At 35.3% G+C, this 22768-nt stretch overlaps 1 protein-coding gene and 1 pseudogene across 2 annotated transcripts; both read left to right on the top strand.

Annotated features, from left to right (window-relative positions):
* Positions 1–2192: 2192 nt before the first annotated feature.
* Positions 2193–15155, top strand: LOC146907112 (F-box/kelch-repeat protein At3g23880-like; annotated as a pseudogene). Its single transcript, XR_015018929.1, has 3 exons — positions 2193–2994; positions 14132–14530; positions 14961–15155. The product of XR_015018929.1 is annotated as an F-box/kelch-repeat protein At3g23880-like (transcript).
* Positions 15156–17727: 2572 nt separating this feature from the next.
* Positions 17728–18927, top strand: LOC146907111 (F-box/kelch-repeat protein At3g23880-like). The gene has a single exon (XM_085726330.1). It carries the CDS (start codon positions 17728–17730, stop codon positions 18925–18927), a length of 1200 nt encoding a protein of 399 aa, XP_085582456.1.
* Positions 18928–22768: the final 3841 nt, after the last annotated feature.

Below are 22768 nucleotides of genomic sequence, written 5' to 3'. Positions count from 1 at the left end.
TACAATGTGTTAAAATATCTGTAAGGCGAAATGTTAATTAAAAACTAATGAAATAATTAAAAACTAATTAAAAACTAAAATATCCGAAAAGTTTTAGCTCATTTCAGATTATATAATCTGAAACATTCCTATACACCCCATGTACATGTACTTGTTTACGTTGCATGGGGCGTAAATGCAAACTTTTCAGATTATATAATCCGGAACATATGAAATACAGGTTCAGATTATATAATTCGTACCTACTCAATACAAATGCATAATGTAAAAATCTGGGCAGAACCTAACATAATTTTTTTTTATAGAAAATACATGAAGCAAATCTCGTTCCGGTAACAAAGAGATGTCTTCCTTCGTATCACCTTTATACTTGAACCTCAACTTCTTCCAGTGAGTGTCAATTTCATCCAAACGGGTGGGGGTGTTGTTCTTAATCTTCAATGCACAACAATTTCAGTAGGGTTTTGACACAGTTTAAATGTTGTAGAGTCTCTACTAATCTTCAAGTCTTCATTCCTTTATATAGAGGTATGAGAGAGACGTAGAGGTGCCAGCACATAAAAGAGTCATTATAGAAGTCTGATCAATCATCATTCATTTGTTGCTTGATATGGTTAATGTCCTAGGAGGGAATAATTCAAAAACCATTCCTTGATAGGGAATTAAACAGTAGAGACACAATTAAAGCTTGTACTATGCGCCAAGAATGTTGGAGTAGTGGAGTAGTGGTTGTACAATTGTACTATTCTCCTATATTGTCCTTTCTTTCTGGATAAGTATCCAATGCCTTCTAATGCTTCAGAAATATCCGTTGTTCCAGTCTTCTATTCCTTCTGCATATTTGTGTCTTCAAAAATAACTAACTTCAGATTCATCACTTTAGACTATGATGAACTTCAGAATTTGGGTGAACTTAAGACTCTGACAGTCAGCTTCTGGATGGTCTTCAGACTCTGATGTTTTCAGACCCTGACTTGCAACTGAGCTTCTCTAGAAAATTCTTTTGCTCTCATTTGTTCTTCCAGAACCAATACTTTGTTTTAAGACTTATAAATTTTAGTTTATGGTCTGGCACACTTGAACAAATATTAGTATATCTAGTTAAATTTTTAATACTTTGTTATCATCAAAACCTTAAGAGATATTGTTAAACTCATTTTGTTCCAACAATAATAAGTGAATCCCACCAATAAATTCTAAAGAGCAATGCTATATCTCTAGAAAAAAAACATCAAGAATTCTTCAAGAATAAAGAGCAACCAATCACAATGCACTATTTGCCACAATTCAAGGAGGTGTGGCTGAAAAATAGGAAGTAGACAAATAAATCATGCAATTAAAACTTGCCACATGTGTCTTGAAAAATTCTTGATGCTATTTTTCTAGATAAATAACATTTTCCAATTCTAAATATGTCAATACACTTTTTTTAGGAAAGTGTGTCTATATACATTTGAATATTGTAGTTAATGTATTCAAACTATAAATAATTTATTAATTGTGATATGCATTAATAATCTTGACCAAATTTTAGTCTTGACCAAATTTTTTTAGGGTCATGTTAACTTGTGCCCTTAGGGCACATGTTAAGGAAATGGTAAATATTTATTACAAAACATCAATTTTCAACATTTAACAAAATAAATTGACACAATTTCCTAGACAGAATTTCTACTTTTGGTTCCTTAACATGTGCCCTAAGGACATAAGTTAACATTTCCCATTTTTTTTTATTTTTTTACTTTTTTTTTCCAAACATCTATTCAAGACTCGTTTACCTTTTTTTTATACCCTTGACCAAATTTTTGTCTGTTTTTTTTTTTTTTGCTTAAATGCATTAGTAATCTAAAAACATTTAATATAATAACCATGTAGTATTTGAAATAATCAACTTTTTTGATAGATGTATGGAAAAGAAATGTTGACCATCACAAAAAGATATTGACCATCAAATTTCTGTTTTAATAAACATTGACCATTAATTTTTTTTGTATACATTTTTTATTTTTTTAATTCCAAATAAATCTATAAATAACGAGTTTGAGTAATCTCCTATCCAAGTTGTAAACGTAAACCATCTTTTTTTTTTTATGCTGCAGTAGCTAGAGTTACATAAAAGACAAAGGTGACACTGCTGGTAACAGGCACAGTACACCACAACTCTCCAACAGCAGCAGAGCGTACAATTGACAATGAATCTCCATCCATCTCAGTAGCAGCGTCGGCCCAATGCGTCACCATCGCCGAAATTCATCCCTAACGATCTCATCTTTGGAGTGTTTTCATTGCTTCCTGTCAAATCTGTGATGCGAATGAGATGCTTGAGTAAGTTTTCTAACTCCCTCATTACAAGTCCTATATTTGTGAAATTTCACTTTCAGCGATTTGCACGAAACCCCCACCTCGCACTAGTCACTACCAAGACTAAGACGGTTGTACCCTTCCCAGTACGGGATTTACTTGACAACCGTCTGATCACCCTTACTAACGATCCTCACTACCTTTCCAACGATGGATCGAAGGATATGGTCTTCCATCAGATTGTTGGTTCATGCAATGGATTGATATGCTTACTCAGTTATTCAATTGGGTTCAAGACGTATTCCTTCGTTTCTGGAACCCATGCACAAGAACAAAATCTGAAATGTTAGGGTATTTAAGCCTTTTAAGCTATCCAATTCATGAACGGAGATATTTTAAGTTTGCATTTGGTTACGATAATTTAACCTCTACTTATAAGGCTTTGTTATTGAATTTTCATACTCGTACTGGAACTACAAAGATAACAACGGTGAAAGTTTTTAGTTTAGCTGATAATGTATGGAGAAATATTGAAAATTTCCCTGCCATTCCTCTTCAGTTGCTCAACATTGGTCAAAGGGTGCAAAATGGTGTGTATTTGAGTGGCACTGTTAATTGGTTGGAGGTTTTTGATATTCCTTTTTATTCAGTTGATAAATATGTGATAATTTCACTTGATTTGGGAACTGAGACATACACACTATTATGAAAGAAAGAATGAATGAATATTATTCTCATTAATTGATGAATGATGTCAAGTACAACTTATATAGTTTCTAGGAGGTGTACTCTATTACAATGAACCAACACATAGAGAATAAAAGCTAATCTAACTAACTGAAAACTAACTAGGGCAAAGTAACTTGTTGCGCAAGTTATTGATCTAGCTACTCTTATTCTCATGTTTTTCTCCATGATGTGTTAGCCCCCCACAAGTAGAAGGATGGTAAATGTCTACCATATTCAACTTGGATAATAAAATGCTGAAAGGCTGAGGAAGGAGAGCTTTAGTGAAGAAATCTGCTATCTGTGCTTGAGAAGTAACTGGAAGAAGTTTCATCACACCAGCTTGAAGTTTGTCACGTACAAGATGAGAATCAATCTCTAAATGCTTGGTACGCTCATGAAATACAGGATTGGCAGCAATGTGCAAGGCGCTTTGGTTGTCACAATACAAAACAGGCAGCTTTGTGGTTTGAATGTGCAAATCTTGAAGCAAATAGAGAAGCCACTGAAGTTCACAAGTGGCAGCTGCAAGGGCCCTATATTCAGCCTCTGAAGAGGACCTGGAAACAGTTAGTTGTTTCTTGATGCGCCATGAAATCAAGGATTTGCCAAGGAAGAAGCATTGACCAGAAATGGATCTCCTGGAGTCCAAGCAACCAGCCCAGTCTGCATCTGAGAAGCCCAACAACTGAAGAGCTGAATCTCTAGGGAAGAATAAACCTTTTCCTGGAGATGATTTGAGATACTTCAACACTCTCATAGCAGCATTGTGATGAACTTGGGTTGGTTTGGTCAAAAACTGGCTCAACTGCTGTGTAACAAAAGTGATATCAGGCCTGGTGGTGTTAAGATATAGCAACCTACCAACCAATCTTCTATATGCAGAAATGTCAGTGTAAGTAGGACTAGAGTCATGGTGAAGCTTAATGGATGGATCAGAAGGAGTGGAAACAGGTTTTGAATGGTTAAGACCTGAATCAGCAAGAAGATCCAAGCAGTACTTTCTTTGACAAAGTGAAATGCCCTTCTGAGAATGAGCAACTTCCAAACCTAGAAAATACTTAAGTTGACCCAAATCCTTGATTTTGAAAGAAGCATGAAGGATGGTTTTGATGTTGGTGAATGATGACATGTTGTCATTACGTAATTTTTAGGACTTATTTTGACATTTTGATAGAGTTCTAAGCAACATTAAGTGTCCAGGAGCAGTTAAAAGCAACAAATTTGGAAGAACTGGAATGAAGCCAATCGTACTGCGATTTTACAATCGCAATGCGATTTATTGAAGTCAGAAGGCATGTTTTTGAAGAAGTTGGATCGTAATACGATCCATACAATCGCAATGCGATTTCAAGAAGGGCTTTTAAGGAAATTAGGGTTCAAAGATGCAATCGTGGTACGATTATATAATCGCAATGCGATTTTGGGCGATCCAGAAGTTACCTATTTAAGCTCATCTCACTCTCAAACATAAGGATGACGATTTTGGAGAGCTAAAGTGCGATTTTGACACCCAGAAGGCTGCAGCGGAGAGGATTTCATCATCTCTAACCCAGTTTATGTATGTTTTAATTCTTTTATTGATTATGCTATTTGTAAACTCAATTATGAGTAGCTAAATCTCTTAGAGATTAGGTCGGAGATGAACCTATGTAACCCTAATTGATCATATGTTGCTGTGAAACTCTATTGTTTATTAATGAATTTATAGTCTTTATTTAATTCAATTGTTCTTAATGCTTTTTATATCCTGATCAAATATAAACATGATTTTGTGAGAACGAATGACTACTGACCATAGCTTTCAACTTAGACCTAATTGAATTGTTCTAATAAACATGGTTAGTATAGGAATGGATAATCGTTTATTAGTGATATTAGGTTAACGTTCATAAAACCTTCAAAGATTATTAGACCACCTAAGGAATTAGGGGCTGTAGTTTAAGAAGAGGGTCCTAACTCAAGGGATTGATTAGGGCTAACTTGTTAACTATCGTAAAACTAGAAAATCATTAGTAACAACAGGTACAGTAACCAATTAGGGGAAACATAGAGGATTCGAAGACCTGATCTCATCTCTCTCCATATTTTCTTAATCAAATCTAATTATTTTATTTGATTTCATAAAATCAAACCAAATCTACTGCCTAGTGGCAAACAAAAATAAACTTTTATACATCCTATTTTTATAACGCGATTGAATTATTGAAGTTAAAAACAGTCCTCGTGGGATCGATATTTTTACTACTTCGATAGTATTTGGTGCGCTTGCCAAACTTCTATCAAGTTTTTGGCGCCGTTGCCGGGGACTGTTGATTTATTTCAACAAGGCAATTACGTTATAATTTAGGATTTCTGCAATTTAATTTTCTGTTTTTAATTTTTGTTTTTCTGTTTTAGTATTCATTTGATTACTTTGCGTTGTGCAGTGCTACTAAGGTATTTTGCTGTTTATGCGAGGTAAAGTGAGCGCCGACGATCTCGAATTTAATCCAGAAATTGAAAGGACTGCTAGAGCACTCCGGAAAGTTGTCCGGTTGCAAAGGTTAGCTCATTCCGTTCCACCGGGTGTTCGAGAACAAATACCGGAGCCACTCTCAACTGAATCTAAAACATCTGCTTCTCCTAAATTTGCTATCATGGGAGAACCTGCACCAAGACCTAAGCTCGGAGACTATGGGTTAGCAACTCATCGCGGTCAACTGACCCATACTTTTCAACCAGCTAACCCCGTTGCTTTCGACATCAAGACAACTGTCCTCAACGGTTTGAGGGACAAACAATTCGATGGGACTGGAGCTATGAGTCCTCATGAACACTTAAGCCGCTTTGCTGAAACTTGTGAATTTTGTGTGCAACCAGCCACCGTGACTGAAGCACAAAAGAAACTAAGGCTATTTCCTTTCACCTTGACGGGAAGAGCTAAAGATTGGTTGCTAACAATACCAAACGGGACTGTCCAAACATGGGAAGAGTTAGAGCTGAAGTTCCTTGAGAAATATCTCCCTATGTCTAAGTATTGGGAAAAGAAGATGGAGATCTCTAACTTCAAGCAAGGAGAAGGTGAATCATTGTATGATGCTTGGGAGCGATTCAACTTGCTTCTTAAGAGATGCCCTAATCATGAGTTCACCGAGAAACAATACCTCCAAATCTTCACTGAGGGGGTAACACCAAACACTAGAATGTTCTTAGATGCTTCCGCGGGAGGTAGTCTCAAGAGCAAAACTGATCATGAAGTCCAAGCTTTAATAGAAAACATGGCTGGAAATGAGTATCGTGCTGAAGCTAAGAAGAAGGAAAGAGGAGTGTTTGGTGTGAGTGAACAAACTGCTATCCTTGCTAACCAAGCAGCTATGAACAAACAAATCGAGGCTCTAACTAAGGAGTTTCAAGGCTTCACTTTGGCTCATAAGCAACAACAAGTGGCTGCAATCAAGTGTGACCTATGTGGTGAAGAACATCCCAATGGTGAATGTGTACCAGAAGGTTCTAGTGAAGAAGCTAACTACATGGGAGGATATCAAAGGCAAAATCAGTACTACACAACAGGAATCAACAAGCATCCCAATCTAAGCTACTCAAATAACAACGCTTTGAATTCTCAGATGCTTACTCCTCCTCAACAACAACAAAGAAAGCCATCAGCTCTTGAGGAAACTATGATGAATTTTATGAAGATGACTCAAGGAAACTTTGAGGAGATGAAGAAAAGTCAAGAGGCTGAAAGAAAGAACAATGAAGCTGATAGGAAGATGCTTGAAACTCAATTGGGACAATTAGCTAAGCAATTGGCTGAACAAAGCAAAGGCGGATTCTCAGGTAACACTAAAGACAACCCTAAGAATGAGTCTTGTAATGCTATTGAATTGAGGAGCAAAAAGGTTTTGACACCTTTAGTTCCAAAAGCTCCAAAGAAGGTTGATAATGTAGTAGTTGAGGCAGAGGAAGATGGTGAAGTTGAAAAAAATGAAGAGGGTGTAGTTGAAAAAGAAACTGATCATGGAGTAGTTGAAAATGAAAGGAAGAAAAAAATAGAGGGAGAAAAAAGTGAGAAGTTAATTGATGAAGATTCAATCTTGAGGAAGTCGAAGAGTCAAATCTTGAAAGATAGAGATAAACCACAAGTTGTTCCATCATATGTGAAGCTTCCATACCCTCACCTTTCCAAGAAGAAAGAAAAGGATGAAGGTCAATTCAAGAAGTTCATGCAACTTTTCTCACAACTTCAGGTTAATATTCCTTTCGGCGAAGCTCTTGATCAAATGCCGTTATATGCTAAGTTCATGAAAGACTTGTTAACCAAAAGAAGGAAGCCTAAGGATGATGAGAACATAGCACTTTCTGAGAATTGTAGTGCTATTCTTCAGAAGAAGTTACCACCTAAGCTGAAGGATCCTGGTGCTTTCACTATCCCTTGTTCCATTGGACCGGTAGACATTGGTAGAGCTTTATGTGACTTGGGAGCAAGTATCAACTTGATGCCTCTTTCAATGATGAAGAAGCTTAAGTGTGGGTAACCAAAACCAACAAGAATGACCATTACTTTAGCTAATCGGTCAATCTCTTATCCTTTCGGTGTGCTTGAAGATGTGCTAGTCAAGGTTAATGACTTGGTGTTTCCAGCAGATTTTGTGATCTTAGACATGGCTGAAGATGAAGAAATGCCACTCATTCTAGGAAGACCTTTCCTTGCAACTGGTCGTGCTTTGATTGATGTTGAAAGAGGAGAGTTAATGTTGAGATTCCATAAGGAGCAAGTAGTGTTTAATATATTTGAGGCAATGAAGCACCAAGATGAGAACCCTAAGTGTTACCGGATTGACGTTGTTGAAGAAACAGTAGAAGGTAACTCCCTTGAATCTCAACATATTCAACCTATGGAAAGAGCAATTGATAAGCCTATAGACAGTAAAGAAGTGGTTGAAGATGTTGGGGTGAAAGAGTGTGTTAAGCAACTTGAAGCAAGCACGGAACTTATGCAACAACAATCATCAGGAGACATCCTTGACAACAAGTATGGGGGATTGGGAACTTGGAACAATATGCCTAAGACTACTTTCACTGATCCTTGTGGTGTATTTGCTTATAAGAAGATCCCCTTTGGAATGCGTAATGGGCCGGCTACTTTTCAATGGTGTATGCTTTCGATCTTCTCTGATATAATAGAAAGAGTTAGGAGGTACTATGACAAAGGGGTGGTAAGGAACAAGCCTTTCGATGAAGCTGTGGATTTAAGGAAGTCTGGTGCACAAGGAACCTTCAAGGGTAAGGAACAAAAGCTGAAACGGTATCGTGAAGGAGGACTCCCAAACAATGAAGAGGGAGAGACATCAACTGATCCTTAGGGATCGTCATCAGTCAAGCTAGTGACGGTAAAGAAGCGCTGGGTGGGAGGCAACCCACTGATTTATTTTCAGGTATTATTTATTGCTTTCATCTTTTTATTTTTCTTGTACAACAAAACACAAAAACAGGCAGAGGATCTTCTTTCAAAATCTTAAAATTTGCAAAACCCTGCCAGGAAGATTGTAATACAAATACTGATGTTGTGTCACAATCTCCCCTTCTCAAAGAACACTTGTGGAAGTCCAGGAAAAATTTCAAAATTTAAATATTTTTACTCTGACTTGCCAAAAATCGCAGTACGATTTTACAATCGTAATACGATGGTGAAGTCAACAACCTGGACTTTGACTAATAAAATCGTATTACGATTAGGGTATCGTAATACGATTGATGAAAAATTTTGCACCCTCTCTGTTTCAGACAAATCGTATTACGATTTGTATAATCGCATTACGATTAGAGCAGGAATTTGAAAAAATAACCGTTACGAACTGCAATCGTAATACGATTATACAATCGCAGTACGATTTTATCAAGTTCTATAAAAACCCAGCAGTTTCCAGCACAACCCATTCATCCATTTTCCTAGTGTTACTCTGCCCAAATTTCTCCAGAAACCCTAACCACGAAATTCATCCCTTTTCTACCAATTTTTCATCTCCCTAACACTCCACAACACCAATTCATTCAACAACCTTCATCTTCATCCACATAATCCAACCAATTCATCCTACCCTTTTCACCAAATCTTCCAACCTTCATCAAATCATCCAACCTTCATCAATGGCACCCAAACAACAACAAGCCTCAAAACCATTGACCCGTCAACAATCCAAACCCAAGAAAACAACCACCCAACCTTCATCTAGACAAAACAAACGCAAACGAACGCCCGTTCCACCATCCAATGTTAACCGGTTCATTTTCGATGATGCTCGCGCATGGTTTGATTACTGCAAGGGTTTCGAGGTTGTAGGGGAGAGGCAGTTTGATGTGGTAAATCTCACGAAATACCCCATTTTCGACACAATGCTCCGTGAAAGAGGATGGGAAGAATTGAATAACATGGTGCCGGAAGAGAATAACAAGTCTGTGGTGATGGAGTTTTACTCAAATGCTCGTTTTACCGAGACTAAGTATCAGTCGTATGTTCGAGGAAAGGTCATTGATTTCAGTCCTGATACAATCAACAGTTTGCTTGGGTTGGTTGCTCCGGAAGAGTGTGCGGTTCGGAGGTTGGAGAGGGAAGCGAAGAAATGGGGTGATGATCGATGGGGTGAGTTGCTGACCCAAATGTGTAGGCCAGGGGCGACATGGAAGAAAGCCCGGATGTTGACTTATGCTGAATTTTTGCCCATTCCAAAGGTGTGGGCCTCTTTTGTTATTCAGACGCTTGAGAGCACATCTTGCTCTTCTGAGATTCCTCTCAAGCGAGTGCTCACTGTTTCTGCCATTCTTGATCAACAACACATCAATGTTGGTGAACTCATCGCCAACAACATTCATATGTTCGCAATGGGCAACAAGTTGGTCTATGGGCATGGGAGCATGATTAATTGGCTGTGTGAGAAGATGCTGGTGCAAGAATTTGAGGGTGATTTGCATACTCCTACCACTAAGCCTATCACTGACAAGACTATGGATGTCTTGATGAAGAAGTATGCTGAGTATATGCGGAGGAGAAGCGGTGAACCTGAAGCACCACCACAGCAGCAGCCACCACAAATGGAGCATGGAGAGGGTAGTAGTCAGCATGGTTCTTACCCTCCTGTTCATCCTATGGTTCTCGAGTATATGTTCAGTTCTGCTAACTGGATGAATGAGACCTCTGATCTCATGTGGGTCAACCGTCCAAGGTTCTCTGCTGAGTTTGCTGCAGAGGCACAGATGCATAGGAGGCCTATTACCGGGTCTTATGAGAGGTTCGACAAGTCTAGGGAGTCTATGGATGCTTACTTTGATCGCCGAGAGTGATATGCTGCTTTCATGAAGAAGGAGATCACTGATGATTTCGAAGCAGGGGAGAAGGCAGATGCTGATGACTTCTTTGATGGGATACCCGGGACCGGTGGTGAAGATGATGTGGATATGGGACTGGACCACTGAGGGTCCAGCTTTGCTTGTTTAAGTGTTTTTGTTGTAATTTTTATTTTCTGTTGAACATTTTTATTTCATTTTGTATTGTTTTTATTTCTTGTATTGTCAAAAGTCCATTGAACTTCCCGTTTGTGATAAATTTACACTTGTTTATTATTGATGAATTTGTTTGTTTCATGTGACCTATTCCAGTTTAGTAACAGTTGTTTGATGAAACGGTATTCCAAAAGTTCTAAAGGAGGGGTGACTTGATTCAAAGGTGAAGTGTACGGCGTTGCTAGGTAGTCACATACTCCCAGAGATCTCAGCCATAAGGTTCATTGCCAAATTTTGTTTTTCAATTTACTTATATTTAGATTAGTTTTCCATGCAACTACATTTCTAGAACTTGCATTGTTTCTTTATTATTGATTGGTCTTTGTTAATTACACACTGAGGCAAAAGTGCTTGGTCCTGTGAGCCTTTTTGAAGCCTACCCTGATTTTATTTGTTGAATTTATCCTTTCTTAACCAATTGTGAGCCGGTAGGATTAGAACTTTTTGTTCGGTAACAAACTACATTACAAGCCTAGAGACTTTTAGGACTTGTCCCTTAATGTATTTTCTGAGTTAAGGCATTGTAGAATGTTGCTAAAGATTAAGTTTGGGGTTGCTATTGGAATTTGCAACCAATTAAGTTTGGGGTGGGGGTACTAGAGAATAAGAGAACAAAGAATGAAGAATGAACTTTATCAATGAAAAATACACACAAAAATGGTGTATGAAAAAAAAATGAAAATGAATGATGAAAAAGGGACAGAACATTGAAAATTCGAGTAACTTCAAACTCGATTGTCCCTAAATGTTAAAAATATTCTCTAGTACCTTTACATTAATTGTTGTTCCACAAGGTGAATGAATGAAGGATTGAATTTTGTGCTTTAACTTCCGTAGGAATGCCTAACTCAAATTTTGTGTAGCCTACTTATCCAAATATATCCCACCTTTCACCTAAGCCCCGTTATAACCCTAAAGACCTCAAAAGTGTGTAATGATATTGACTTTGATTGATGTTTAGAAACTTTTCAAGCGTATGGTAATATGTAGACCTGCATGTCGACTGGTAGAACCCTATTTCAATTTGATGCGAGGAGTTGTGAATTGGTGGATGCGAACAAGTCAAACTAGCTCATCTTTAGCTAGAAGGACAATGAACTTTTGGGTACTATCGTTTTGTCAGGTAACTGTTATTTTACTGTCGTTTGTCACTGTTGCAAGCAAATTCCTTGAGGACAAGGAATGGTTTAAGTTTGGGGTTGTGATGACATGCTGTCATTACGTAATTTTTAGGACTTATTTTGACATTTTGATAGAGTTCTAAGCAACATTAAGTGTCCAGGAGCAGTTAAAAGCAACAAATTTGGAAGAATTGGAATGAAGCCAATCGTACTGCGATTTTACAATCGCAATGCGATTTATTGAAGTCAGAAGGCATGTTTTTGAAGAAGTTGGATCGTAATATGATCCATACAATCGCAATACGATTTCAAGAAGGGCTTTTAAGGAAATTAGGGTTCAAAGATGCAATCGTGGTACGATATATAATCGCAATGCGATTTTGGGCGATCCAGAAGTTACCTATTTAAGCTCATCTCACTCTCAAACATAAGGACGACGATTTTGGAGAGCTAAAGTGCGATTTTGACACCCAGAAGGCTGCAGCGGAGAGGATTTCATCATCTCTAACCCAGTTTATGTATGTTTTAATTCTTTTATTGATTATGCTATTTGTAAACTCAATTATGAGTAGCTAAATCTCTTAGAGATTAGGTCGGAGATGAACCTATGTAACCCTAATTGATCATATGTTGCTGTGAAACTCTATTGTTTATTAATGAATTTCTAGTCTTTATTCAATTCAATTGTTCTTAATGCTTTTTATAACCTGATCAAATATAAACATGATTTTGTGAGAACGAATGACTACTGACCATAGCTTTCAACTTAGACCTAATTGAATTGTTCTAATAAACATGGTTGGTCTAGGAATGGATAATCGTTTATTAGTGATATTAGGTTAACGTTCATAAAACCTTCAAAGATTATTAGACCACCTAAGGAATTAGGGGCTGTAGTTTAAGAAGAGGGTCCTAACTCAAGGGATTGATTAGGGCTAACTTGTTAACTATCGTAAAACTAGAAAATCATTAGTAACAACAGGTGCAGTAACCAATTAGGGGAAACATAGAGGATTCGAAGACCTGATCTCATCTCTCTCCATATTTTCTTAATCAAATCTAATTATTTTATTTGATTTCATAAAATCAAACCAAATCTACTGCCTAGTGGCAAACAAAAATAAACTTTTATACATCCTATTTTTATAACGCGATTGAATTATTGAAGTTAAAAACAGTCCTCGTGGGATCGATATTTTTACTACTTCGATAGTATTTGGTGCACTTGCCAAACTTCTATCAGTGAACTCAGATATGGAATTTCCTGCTAGTATAATGTCATCTACATATACTAAAAGAATAGTAAATGCAGTAGCAGTGGATTTAGTGAAGAGAGAATGATCTGAGTTAGCATGCTTGTATCCTTGAGCCAGTAATAAAGATGTGAGCTTCTCATACCATTTCCTAGAAGCCTGTTTCAATCCATAGAGGGATTTAACCAATTTGCAAACTTGATTAGGTTTAGATACATTGATGCCAGGAGGCAACTGCATATACACATCTTGTAATTCACCATGTAAAAAGGCATTGTTAACATCAAGTTGGTGAATAAACCAATTATGTATGGATGCCAAAGCAATGACCAATCTGACTGTAGTCATCTTGGCAACAGGAGAGTATGTATCAAAGTAATTTAAACCCTCTATCTGGTTATATCCTTTAGCAACCAAACGTGCTTTAAACCTTTCTATGGACCCATCTGCATGGTGCTTGATTTTATAAACCCATCTGCAGCCAATAGGTTTAATGTTTGGAGGTAAATCAACTATATTCCATGTTCCAGTTTGTACAAGAGCAGTAAGTTCAGTCTTCATGGCCTTCTTCCAACACTCAAATTTACTTGCTTCAGCATATGACTTTGGCTCAGTATGTGTTTGAAGAGACAAAACAAAATGAAGACTTTGGCTCAGTATGACTTTCGCTTGGATGAACGTAAAATGGAGAATCGGTATCTGGTTGAGTTTGGCGTGGAGCCATGGAAAAAACAGAGAAGAAGATGTGCGAAGAAGAAGAGAGAAACTGCGAAGAAAAACGCAGAAGAAACAGAGTAACAAGAAGCTTCGATGTGAAGCAAGCAAAACGAACGAGAAGCTTCGGAATGAAGCAAGAAAGAAGAAAGAGGAAGAAGAAAAAGCTTCAAGATGAAGCTTCAATGGCGGAAGTGGTGTAACTGAATCGTAACAAACTTTTCCAACCAATTGGGAAAAGTCACTGATACCATATTATGAAAGAAAGAATGAATGAATATTATTCTCATTAATTGATGAATGAATGTCAAGTACAGCTTATATAGTTTCTAGGAGGTGTACTCTATTACAATGAACCAGCACATAGAGAATAAAAGCTAATCTAACTAACTGAAAACTAACTAGGGCAAAGTAACTTGCTGCGCAAGTTATTGATCTAACTACTCTTATTCTCATGTTTTTCTCCATGATGTGTTACACACAGTTGCGCCTGCCTCAAGGTTTTGATGAATTGCCTCGTGTTTACCCGACTATTGGTGTGTTGATGGGATTCCTTACTTTTTCGTATGATTTTAAGCAAAGTCATTTTGTTATATGGAAAATGGAGGAATTCAAAGTTGAAGAGTCTTGGTGTCAATTTCTTAAAATTAGTTATGAAAATCTTCAAATGAATTACAACTTTCGACAATTTTATTTGGTGCCATTGCATCTTTCGGAAGACGATGATATATTGATATTGGCAAGTAGCTTAGAACACCAAGCAATCCTTTATAATAGGAGAAATAATAGGGTAGAGAGGACAAGAATTACCAATTCAATATGTTGGGTTTCAGTCAAGGATTATGTTGAAAGTTTGGCTTCAACTTGTTGATAGTAAGTTCTTCTTTTATTAATTTAAGTATTGCGTAATGCATACATGATTATTTTTGTTATAGATATGCTGAATAAATTGACTGATCTTGTTACCATGTTTAATACTCGATTGTCTAGATTTTAAGCATAAAGTTATTTGTCAATTAATATATATTGGATTTCAGTTTTTATTACACCAATTCAAGTACAGTCATGCTGATTTTACAAGCTGATAATTATTCTATTTTCATACGAGATAATTAATAATAATTCTGTAAAATCTAACAACAATAATTATGCATGGATGAAGTTAATTTCTTAAATTTTTTCTACAATAATTATGGCTGAATTATTTTGATTTTTGCATGCAATTACTTTTGAGTTTTTTTTCTTTCTTTTCGTTTTTGTTGTTTCATTCTCGTTCCTAATTGTGATGCTTTTTGAATAATAGGTACATTGCAGAATGGAGGGAAGAAGTCGGCTTGTTGGAGCATTTTGTAACATTTCTTGCTATGCTTTTGTGACATTGTTTAAATCAAGAAATAAGTGAAGCACTCTTTTCTCCATTAATGGAGTTTTTAATGAGGCTCACATCATTTTATCTGTTTATTTTGTTTTTCAATTTCTATTGTAAAGCCAAGTACCCCAATTATGTTTTCAATAAATAATGATGTGGATGCTCTTTTCTCTTGCAAGGACATGTGTTTTTTATTGAGGCCCTCCATTTGTTACATGTTATTCTTCAAGATTCCATAATTTTTATTTTCATTCAAATATCAACTCCCCTAATTAGGTTGAGGAAATGAGGAGATTAACTCCATTAACTGGGTTGAGAGACATCTCCCCGAATTAGGTTGAATTACGAGTGCAGTAATATTGAGTTCAATGAATATCATCTTATCAAGTTGAGATAAAATCTTGCACTATTTCGTACGCTTACGGAAATTTCAAATAGAAATGAAAATATTCTTACCTTGATTCGGCCCATTCATGACCTGATGAACATAATTTCAGCGTAACTTTAATATTTTTTTATATACATGTGTTGGATGCTCCTCCAAAAGATCTTCAGAAACTCATTTTCGATAATATTTTCGGTGCTTTTATATCTTTGAATGTTGATGTAACTCTAGTTTTTTTCCTTTGGATTTGGCCCTATATTGAACCCAAAAGAGACATAAAAGACAAAGGTGACATTTAATGCTTTCACAATATAGCTCCAACGGCGGAAATGCGTACATATAAAAATGGAACTCCCTCGATCTCAGCCAAATGTGTCACCATCGTCTAAGTTTATCCTTGACAAACTCATCTCAAAGTTCTTTCCATCCCATCAGATATATGATGTAAATAAGATGCTTGAGTAAGTCTTGTAACTCCCTATATACATATCCTATCTTTATGAAATTTTGCCTTCATCAATCTAAACGAAACCCTCACCTTGCACTAATCACTAATAAAGTCGTCTTATTGATAATAATCACTACCTTATTGACGATGGATCAAATGACATGTACTTCAGCCAGGTTGTTTGTTCATGCAATGGATTGATCTTCTTGCTCAATCGTAGTAAGTATCGAAATCAAATAGGTTTTTTTTTGCTACAAGAATTTCGGTAACTGAAAGGCGAATAGTTTGTAACCACCTTTTGAAGCATTTGGAAAATTTGTAACATGCGTGTCTAGCATAATGTTATGGAGACATGTCTGACAGAACTCGAGCGCACGAAACATCTGATTGATTATTGAAAACAACGAACTTATAAAAATAACGAAATGGCGTGGTTGTGAATGGCGAGGGAGTGAGCGCTGCACATATTTTTTTTTTGACAAACGCATTTGCACATTTCTTTGTTGATAGAGGCATAACTTGGCAGAAATCACATACCCGATGGAAAAAAATGATGGCGGGAATGATGATGAAAGGTGTTTCGTATTTACAAAGCAAATGTTGTCCAATCCTATATGCTCTTAAGATATAGGTAAAGCATCGACACATTTACATTCTATACAATAGGTGAATGATCTATAGCTTTCAAATGTAGATTTCGAATTGGATGCAAAGTAGGTTGTAGATTACTATTAAAAAAAGGAAAGATCAACATCTCCGAGTTTGTTGAAATAATTGATGAATGTAATATATGTTGTAATCTACTAGTATTTTTTGAAAAATCTAAAGTTGAGCATAATCGGAGACAAGTGAATGAGGTCACTCATAATCTTACACGAGAGGACACATTTTTAACTAGTCTTCCTTTCTTTGTTGATGCACCACCGTTTTTTTTTAAACATGATATCAATGAAATGCTATAAGCATTTTTCCTTAAAAAAATTATCTGTGAATCTAATTAAAATGACAGTTTTAAATTTTAATCTTATTTAAGAGATGTTGTTAATTATGTAGTTTTTATGACACAAAACTATAGAATTGACATGTGTAAGCTTTTGTGTTGCATTAGTTATTCAATGAACATAAAATGTTGTTTTTTACTTATAAATATGAGCGAAGAGAATGTGTTGTTCCTTCAAAAAAAATTGTTGTATAGTTGTATTTGAGTCCTTCATTTTCTTTGCTCTGAGAGATAGATCTAATTTAATGAGTCAATACACTTTTTTTAGGAAAGTGTGTCTATATACATTTGAAAATTGTAGTTAATGTATTCAAAACTATAAATATTCAAAACTATATAGTACTTTTTTGCATTAATAATTTTGACCAAATTTTAGACTTGACCAAATTTTTTTATTCTTTTACTTTTTTTTTTCCATACATATATTCAAGACTCGTTTACCTTTTTTTTTTCTTTTTCTTTCTTTGACCAAATTCTTTTTTTTTTTTTTTTTTTTGCTTAAATGCATTAGTAATCTATTAAATTAATTATAATAACCATGTAGTATTTGAAATTATCAACTTTTTTGATAGATATATGGAAAAAAATGTTGACCATTACAAAAAGATATTGACCATCAAATTTCTGTTTTAATAAACATTGACCATTATTTTTTTTGTACATATTTTTTTAATATTTTTTAAATAAAAATAAATCTATAAATAACGAGTTTGAATAATCTCCTAACCAAGTTGTAAACGTAAACCATCTATTTCTTTTGATGCTGTAGTAGCTAGAGTTACATAAAAGACAAAGGTGACACTGCTGGTAACAGGCACAGTACACCACAGCTCACCAACGGCAGCTGTGCATACAATTACAATTGACAATGAATCTCCATCCATCTCAGGCGCAGCGTCGGCCCAATGCGTCACCATCGCCGAAATTCATTCCTAACGATCTCATCTTTGGAGTGTTTTCATTGCTTCCTGTCAAATCTGTGATGCGAATGAGATGCTTGAGTAAGTCTTCTAACTCCCTCATTACCAGTCCTATATTTGTAAAATTTCACTTTCAACGATTTGCACAAAACCCTCAACTAGCACTAGTCACTACCAATACTAAGACGGTTGTACCCTTCCCAGTATGGGATTTACTTGACAACCGTCGGGTCACCCTTACCAACGATCCTCACTACCTTATCAACGATAGATCGAACGATCTGTTTATCCATCAGATTGTTGGTTCAATCAATGGATTAATCTGCTTTCTCTGTTATTCAATTCGGTATCAAGATGTATGTATTCGTTTCTGGAACCCATGCACAAGAACAAAATCTGAAAAGTTGGGGTATGTAAGCCTTTTAGGCTATCCGATTCATCAACGGAGATATTTTAAGTTTGCATTTGGTTATGATAATTTATCCTCCACTTATAAGGTGGTGTTGTTGAATTTTCATACTCGTACTAGAACAACGAAGATAACAACGTCGAAAGTTTTTAATTTCGGTGATAATGTTTGGAGAAATATACAAAATTTTCCTGCCATTCCTCTTCAGGTTCTCAACGTTGGTCAAAGGGTGCAAAATGGTGTGTATTTAAGTGGCACTGTTAATTGGTTGGCGGTTTTTGATTTTCCTTTTTATTCAGTTGACAAATATGTGATAATTTCACTTGATTTGGGAGCTGAGACATACACACAGTTGCGCCTGCCTCAAGGTTTTGATGAATTGCCTCGTGTTTACCCGACTATTGGTGTGTTGATGGGATTCCTTACTTTTTCGTATGATTTTAAGCAAACTCATTTTGTTATATGGAACATGGTGGAATTCGGAGTTCAAGAGTCTTGGTGTCAATTCCTTAAAATTAGTTATGAAAGTCTTCAAATCAATTACAACATTCGGAAATTTTATTTGGTGCCATTGCATCTTTCGGAGGACGGCGATACATTGATATTGGCAAGCAGCTTAGAAGACCAAGCAATTCTATATAATAAGAGAAATAATAGTGCAGAGAGGACAAGAATTACCAATTCAATATGTTGGTTTTCATGCAAGGATTATGTTGAAAGTTTGGCTTCAACTTGTTGATAGTAAGTTCTTCTTTTATTAATTCAAGTATATTGTGTAATGCATGCATGATTATTTTTGTTATAGATATGCTGAATAAATTGACTGATCCTGTTACCATCTTTAATACTCGATTGTCTAGATTTTAAGAATAAAGTTATTTGTCAATTAATATATAATGGATATCATTTTTTATTACACCAATTCCAGTACAGTCATGCTGATTTTGCAAGCTGAGAATTATTCTCTTTTTATCGTGCATGGATGAAGTTAATTTCTTAATTTTTCTGCACAATAATTATGGCTGTATTATTTTGATTTTTGTATGCAATTACTTTTAAGTTTTTTTTCTTTTCATTTTTGTTGTTTCACTCTCCTGTCTAATTGTGATGCTTTTTGAATTATAGGTACATTGCAGAATGGAGGGAAGAATCCTTTTAGGTTGAGCATTTTGTAACATTTCTTGCTATGCTTTTGTAACATTGTTTAAATCAAGGAATAAGTGAAACACTCTTTTCTCCATAAATGGAGTTTTTAATGAGGCTCACATCATTTTATCTATTTATTTTGTTTTTCAATTTCTGGTGTAAAGCCAAGTACCCCAATTATGTTTTCAATAAATAATGATGTGGATGCTCTTTTCTCTTACAAGGACATGAGTTTTTTATTGAGGCCCCTCCATTTATTACATGTTATTCTTGAAGATTCCATAATTTTGTGAGGACGAAAACATCTAATTTTACTTTTTTGGGACTAAAATCAAATTTGATATATTTATAAGAACGAAAAACTTACTTAACCCTAATTTTTATTTCCATTAAAATATCAACTCCCCTAATTTGATCGACAATCATCTACCCTAATTAGGTTGAGAGACATCTCCGATAAGAATTCTTCAAGAATAAAGAGCTAGCAGCCAATCACAATGCACTATTTGCCACAATTCAAGGAGGTGTGGCTGAAAAATAGGAAATGAACAAATAAATCATGGAATTAAAACTTGCTAACCGTATGTTGAAAAATTCTTGATGCCATTTTTCTAGCGAAATATGATTTTTCCCTCCTATAATTGGGTTGAGAGGATATAATGAGATTAACTCCCATAATTGAGTCAACAACCATCTCCCGGAATTAGGTTGAATTACGAGTGCAGTAATATTGAGTTCAATGAATTCACCTTATCATGTTGAGATTAAATCTCCAAAATAAATGGAAAATGCTAGATATCAAGAATGGATTTTCTCGATGAATTCAAGAATGACATGACAGAATAACCACCCTTAGATTTTAATCTTATTTATTAAAGTTTCATAAAAAAAATACATAACACCCACCACCCCATGATTTTCGGCCAGACTGAGATTTTATTGGCTAACATTAATTTCGGGACAATTTCTTGATAAAATCTTTCTTGATAAATAGCATTGCTCTAAATAAATTTACAAGATTAACTTTACTACTTGCACTATTTCCTACGCTTGCAAAAATCATCATGATAACTCGCCAACATTAAACAAAGCGATTAATCTCATTAGGGAGGACAAGATAGTCTTGTACTAAAATATTTTAAGTCAGGATCAAGAGGGAACGTGAATTATAGGATGTACCCCAATTGCCTTATCAAGTAACCATGAACAAGTCCTCGTGAGCTTAGCTCAGTTGGTATGGACAATGCATAATATATGCAAGGTCCGGGGTTCGAAAAAAAAAAATAAAGTGAACAATGATAATTAACATTTCATGTTTCTTTTCTTAAGAACAACACTTTGTGTACGCAGCGATGATATTAAAGATCAACCAAGATATTTCTCGAAGTAGATTTTGAAGAAACTTTACGTTAGGCAAGATTGACAAAGTCAAGAGATAACATAAACAAATAAAGTGCAACATCAAAGGGAAAAATTTGATGGTAAGGGCTCATATGCCATTACAAAATAAGAAAAATTAAACCAATTATTCTATCTACAATTTTCTTATGGGAATCAGCTTCGTCTAATATGGCCGTGTCAATGTTGGGAAATAGACCATTCACTTGGTTTATGCCCAAGTTAAAGGCAATCTGAAAAGCGACTACCTTCTCAAGTTTTAAGGCATGAATCTAAGTTGTTTTCTTTGTCTACTCCAACTCCAACTCACATTTCTTCTTCTCCACCTCCTCAAATTGTTTCTCCTTCAAAGAAAATAACCCTTTATGATTTAATATAGAAACTTCTATCACCTTTTTTTCTGCTCAGTTAACTCTTTTTTCAGATTCCTCATCTTCTTGTTCTTCTCTTGTTCCAATGTGGATCGTTGAGTCTACACCGCCTTCAGATCAACGGTAATTTTCTCCAAACGAGGTTGGATCTTGCCAAAAGCCTCGTGAGCAGGTTTCAAATTTTTATTTCACAACGGTAATTCTCTATCCCTTTGAGCTTCACTAGAAGCTATATTGACAAACTGCTTTTTGATAACTTTCACAAGAAACAAAGAGCAAAGTCCATAATTGACCATAAGCTCGCTCGCCCTCGCCAAACCCATTTTTTTTATCACAATCACATCTTTGTCGAAGTTAAATGCTTGTTAATAAAGCAAACAAAGTTATAAGACTTATCATGGTTATAAGACTTATCATGGTTATAATCGTGGCCTTGTATTTCTTTTTCTCGGTTTGCGCGGTGCTTTTTTTACCATGGTTATAATCTTCTCAAGCTGAATCTTTGGTAGTTTTTTCTATATTTCCATCACCCATTTTTAGTACCATGTCACTTTTCTCATACAACTTTCTGCTAGCTTGATTTAAACCATATAAAGACTAAAATAGCTTGCGCAATAACCCATTGATATCAAAGGACAACAATTTATAACCCATTGATATCTTTTTTGTGCTTATAAGTTATAACTTATATTTTTTTTCTTCTCAATTTTACTTTAGTAGTTATGTATATTGCTCGTCTTTTTCTTTTCTTTCTGCTATCTTCAATATTTTTTTCTGGCTCTGTCCCCGTTCATCTTATGACCAGTATTTGTGAGAATCTTGAGTGTGTTTGAGTTTTACAAAACCGGTAAATTGTTATGATTTACCTATGCCAGGAATTTTAGTAGGTATATGCTAATGCTATGCAATCTATACCGACGATTTATTTTTTTTACCGTCACAATTTTTTTAAAGCTAACGTTCACTAAAAATGTTTGTTGGTATATGACAAATTTCTTGCAGTGTATCAAAATTATAAACACACCTCATTGTTTTTTTTAGAAAATAATTTTATTGATTATATTGACCAACACAAAATACATTTGAGAACTAAATTTGCTATCTAAAAACATCATGAGGAAAATGACTAATAAAAAAGACAAATGTATATGTATTTGTAATTTAAATATGTTCAAATTTAACGTAACTCCAAGTCTCGAACCACTCCCACCAGATTATTACTCCCTCCGTTTTAAAATGAGTGTCATTTTAGATGTTTACACACATATTAAGAAATGCAATGATTAAAAGAAAGAGAATGATTATTTTACCAAATTATCCTTATTAACTATTGATTAGTTTTAAAAGTAATACTTTGGAAGTAGTGTGCAGAGTATTAATTGGAGGGTACAATTGAAAAGAAAAAGTTATTTTTGCATTGGAAACTGAAAACGACATTCATTTTGAAACAAATTTTTTTGGCTAAAGCGACACTCATTTTGAAACAGACGGAGTAAAATGGTGGCAACTCAACTACTCCCACCAGATTATTTAAATACTGTTTTCCTCTGTCACGCAAGTTATGATGTGTCTGGTGTCTGGTCCTAAATAAAATACTCCGACCTTTCCTTTCCAATGACATCAACTCTCCTATTAAATTTGTAGTTTTTTTAAATGTATTAATTT

The sequence above is a fragment of the Medicago sativa genome, chromosome 7 (genome assembly GCF_051527215.1).
Source record: "Medicago sativa cultivar Bolivia chromosome 7, Bolivia_mono, whole genome shotgun sequence".
Taxonomy (NCBI): domain Eukaryota; kingdom Viridiplantae; phylum Streptophyta; class Magnoliopsida; order Fabales; family Fabaceae; genus Medicago; species Medicago sativa.
This window is presented reverse-complemented; position numbering and strand designations above follow the sequence as displayed.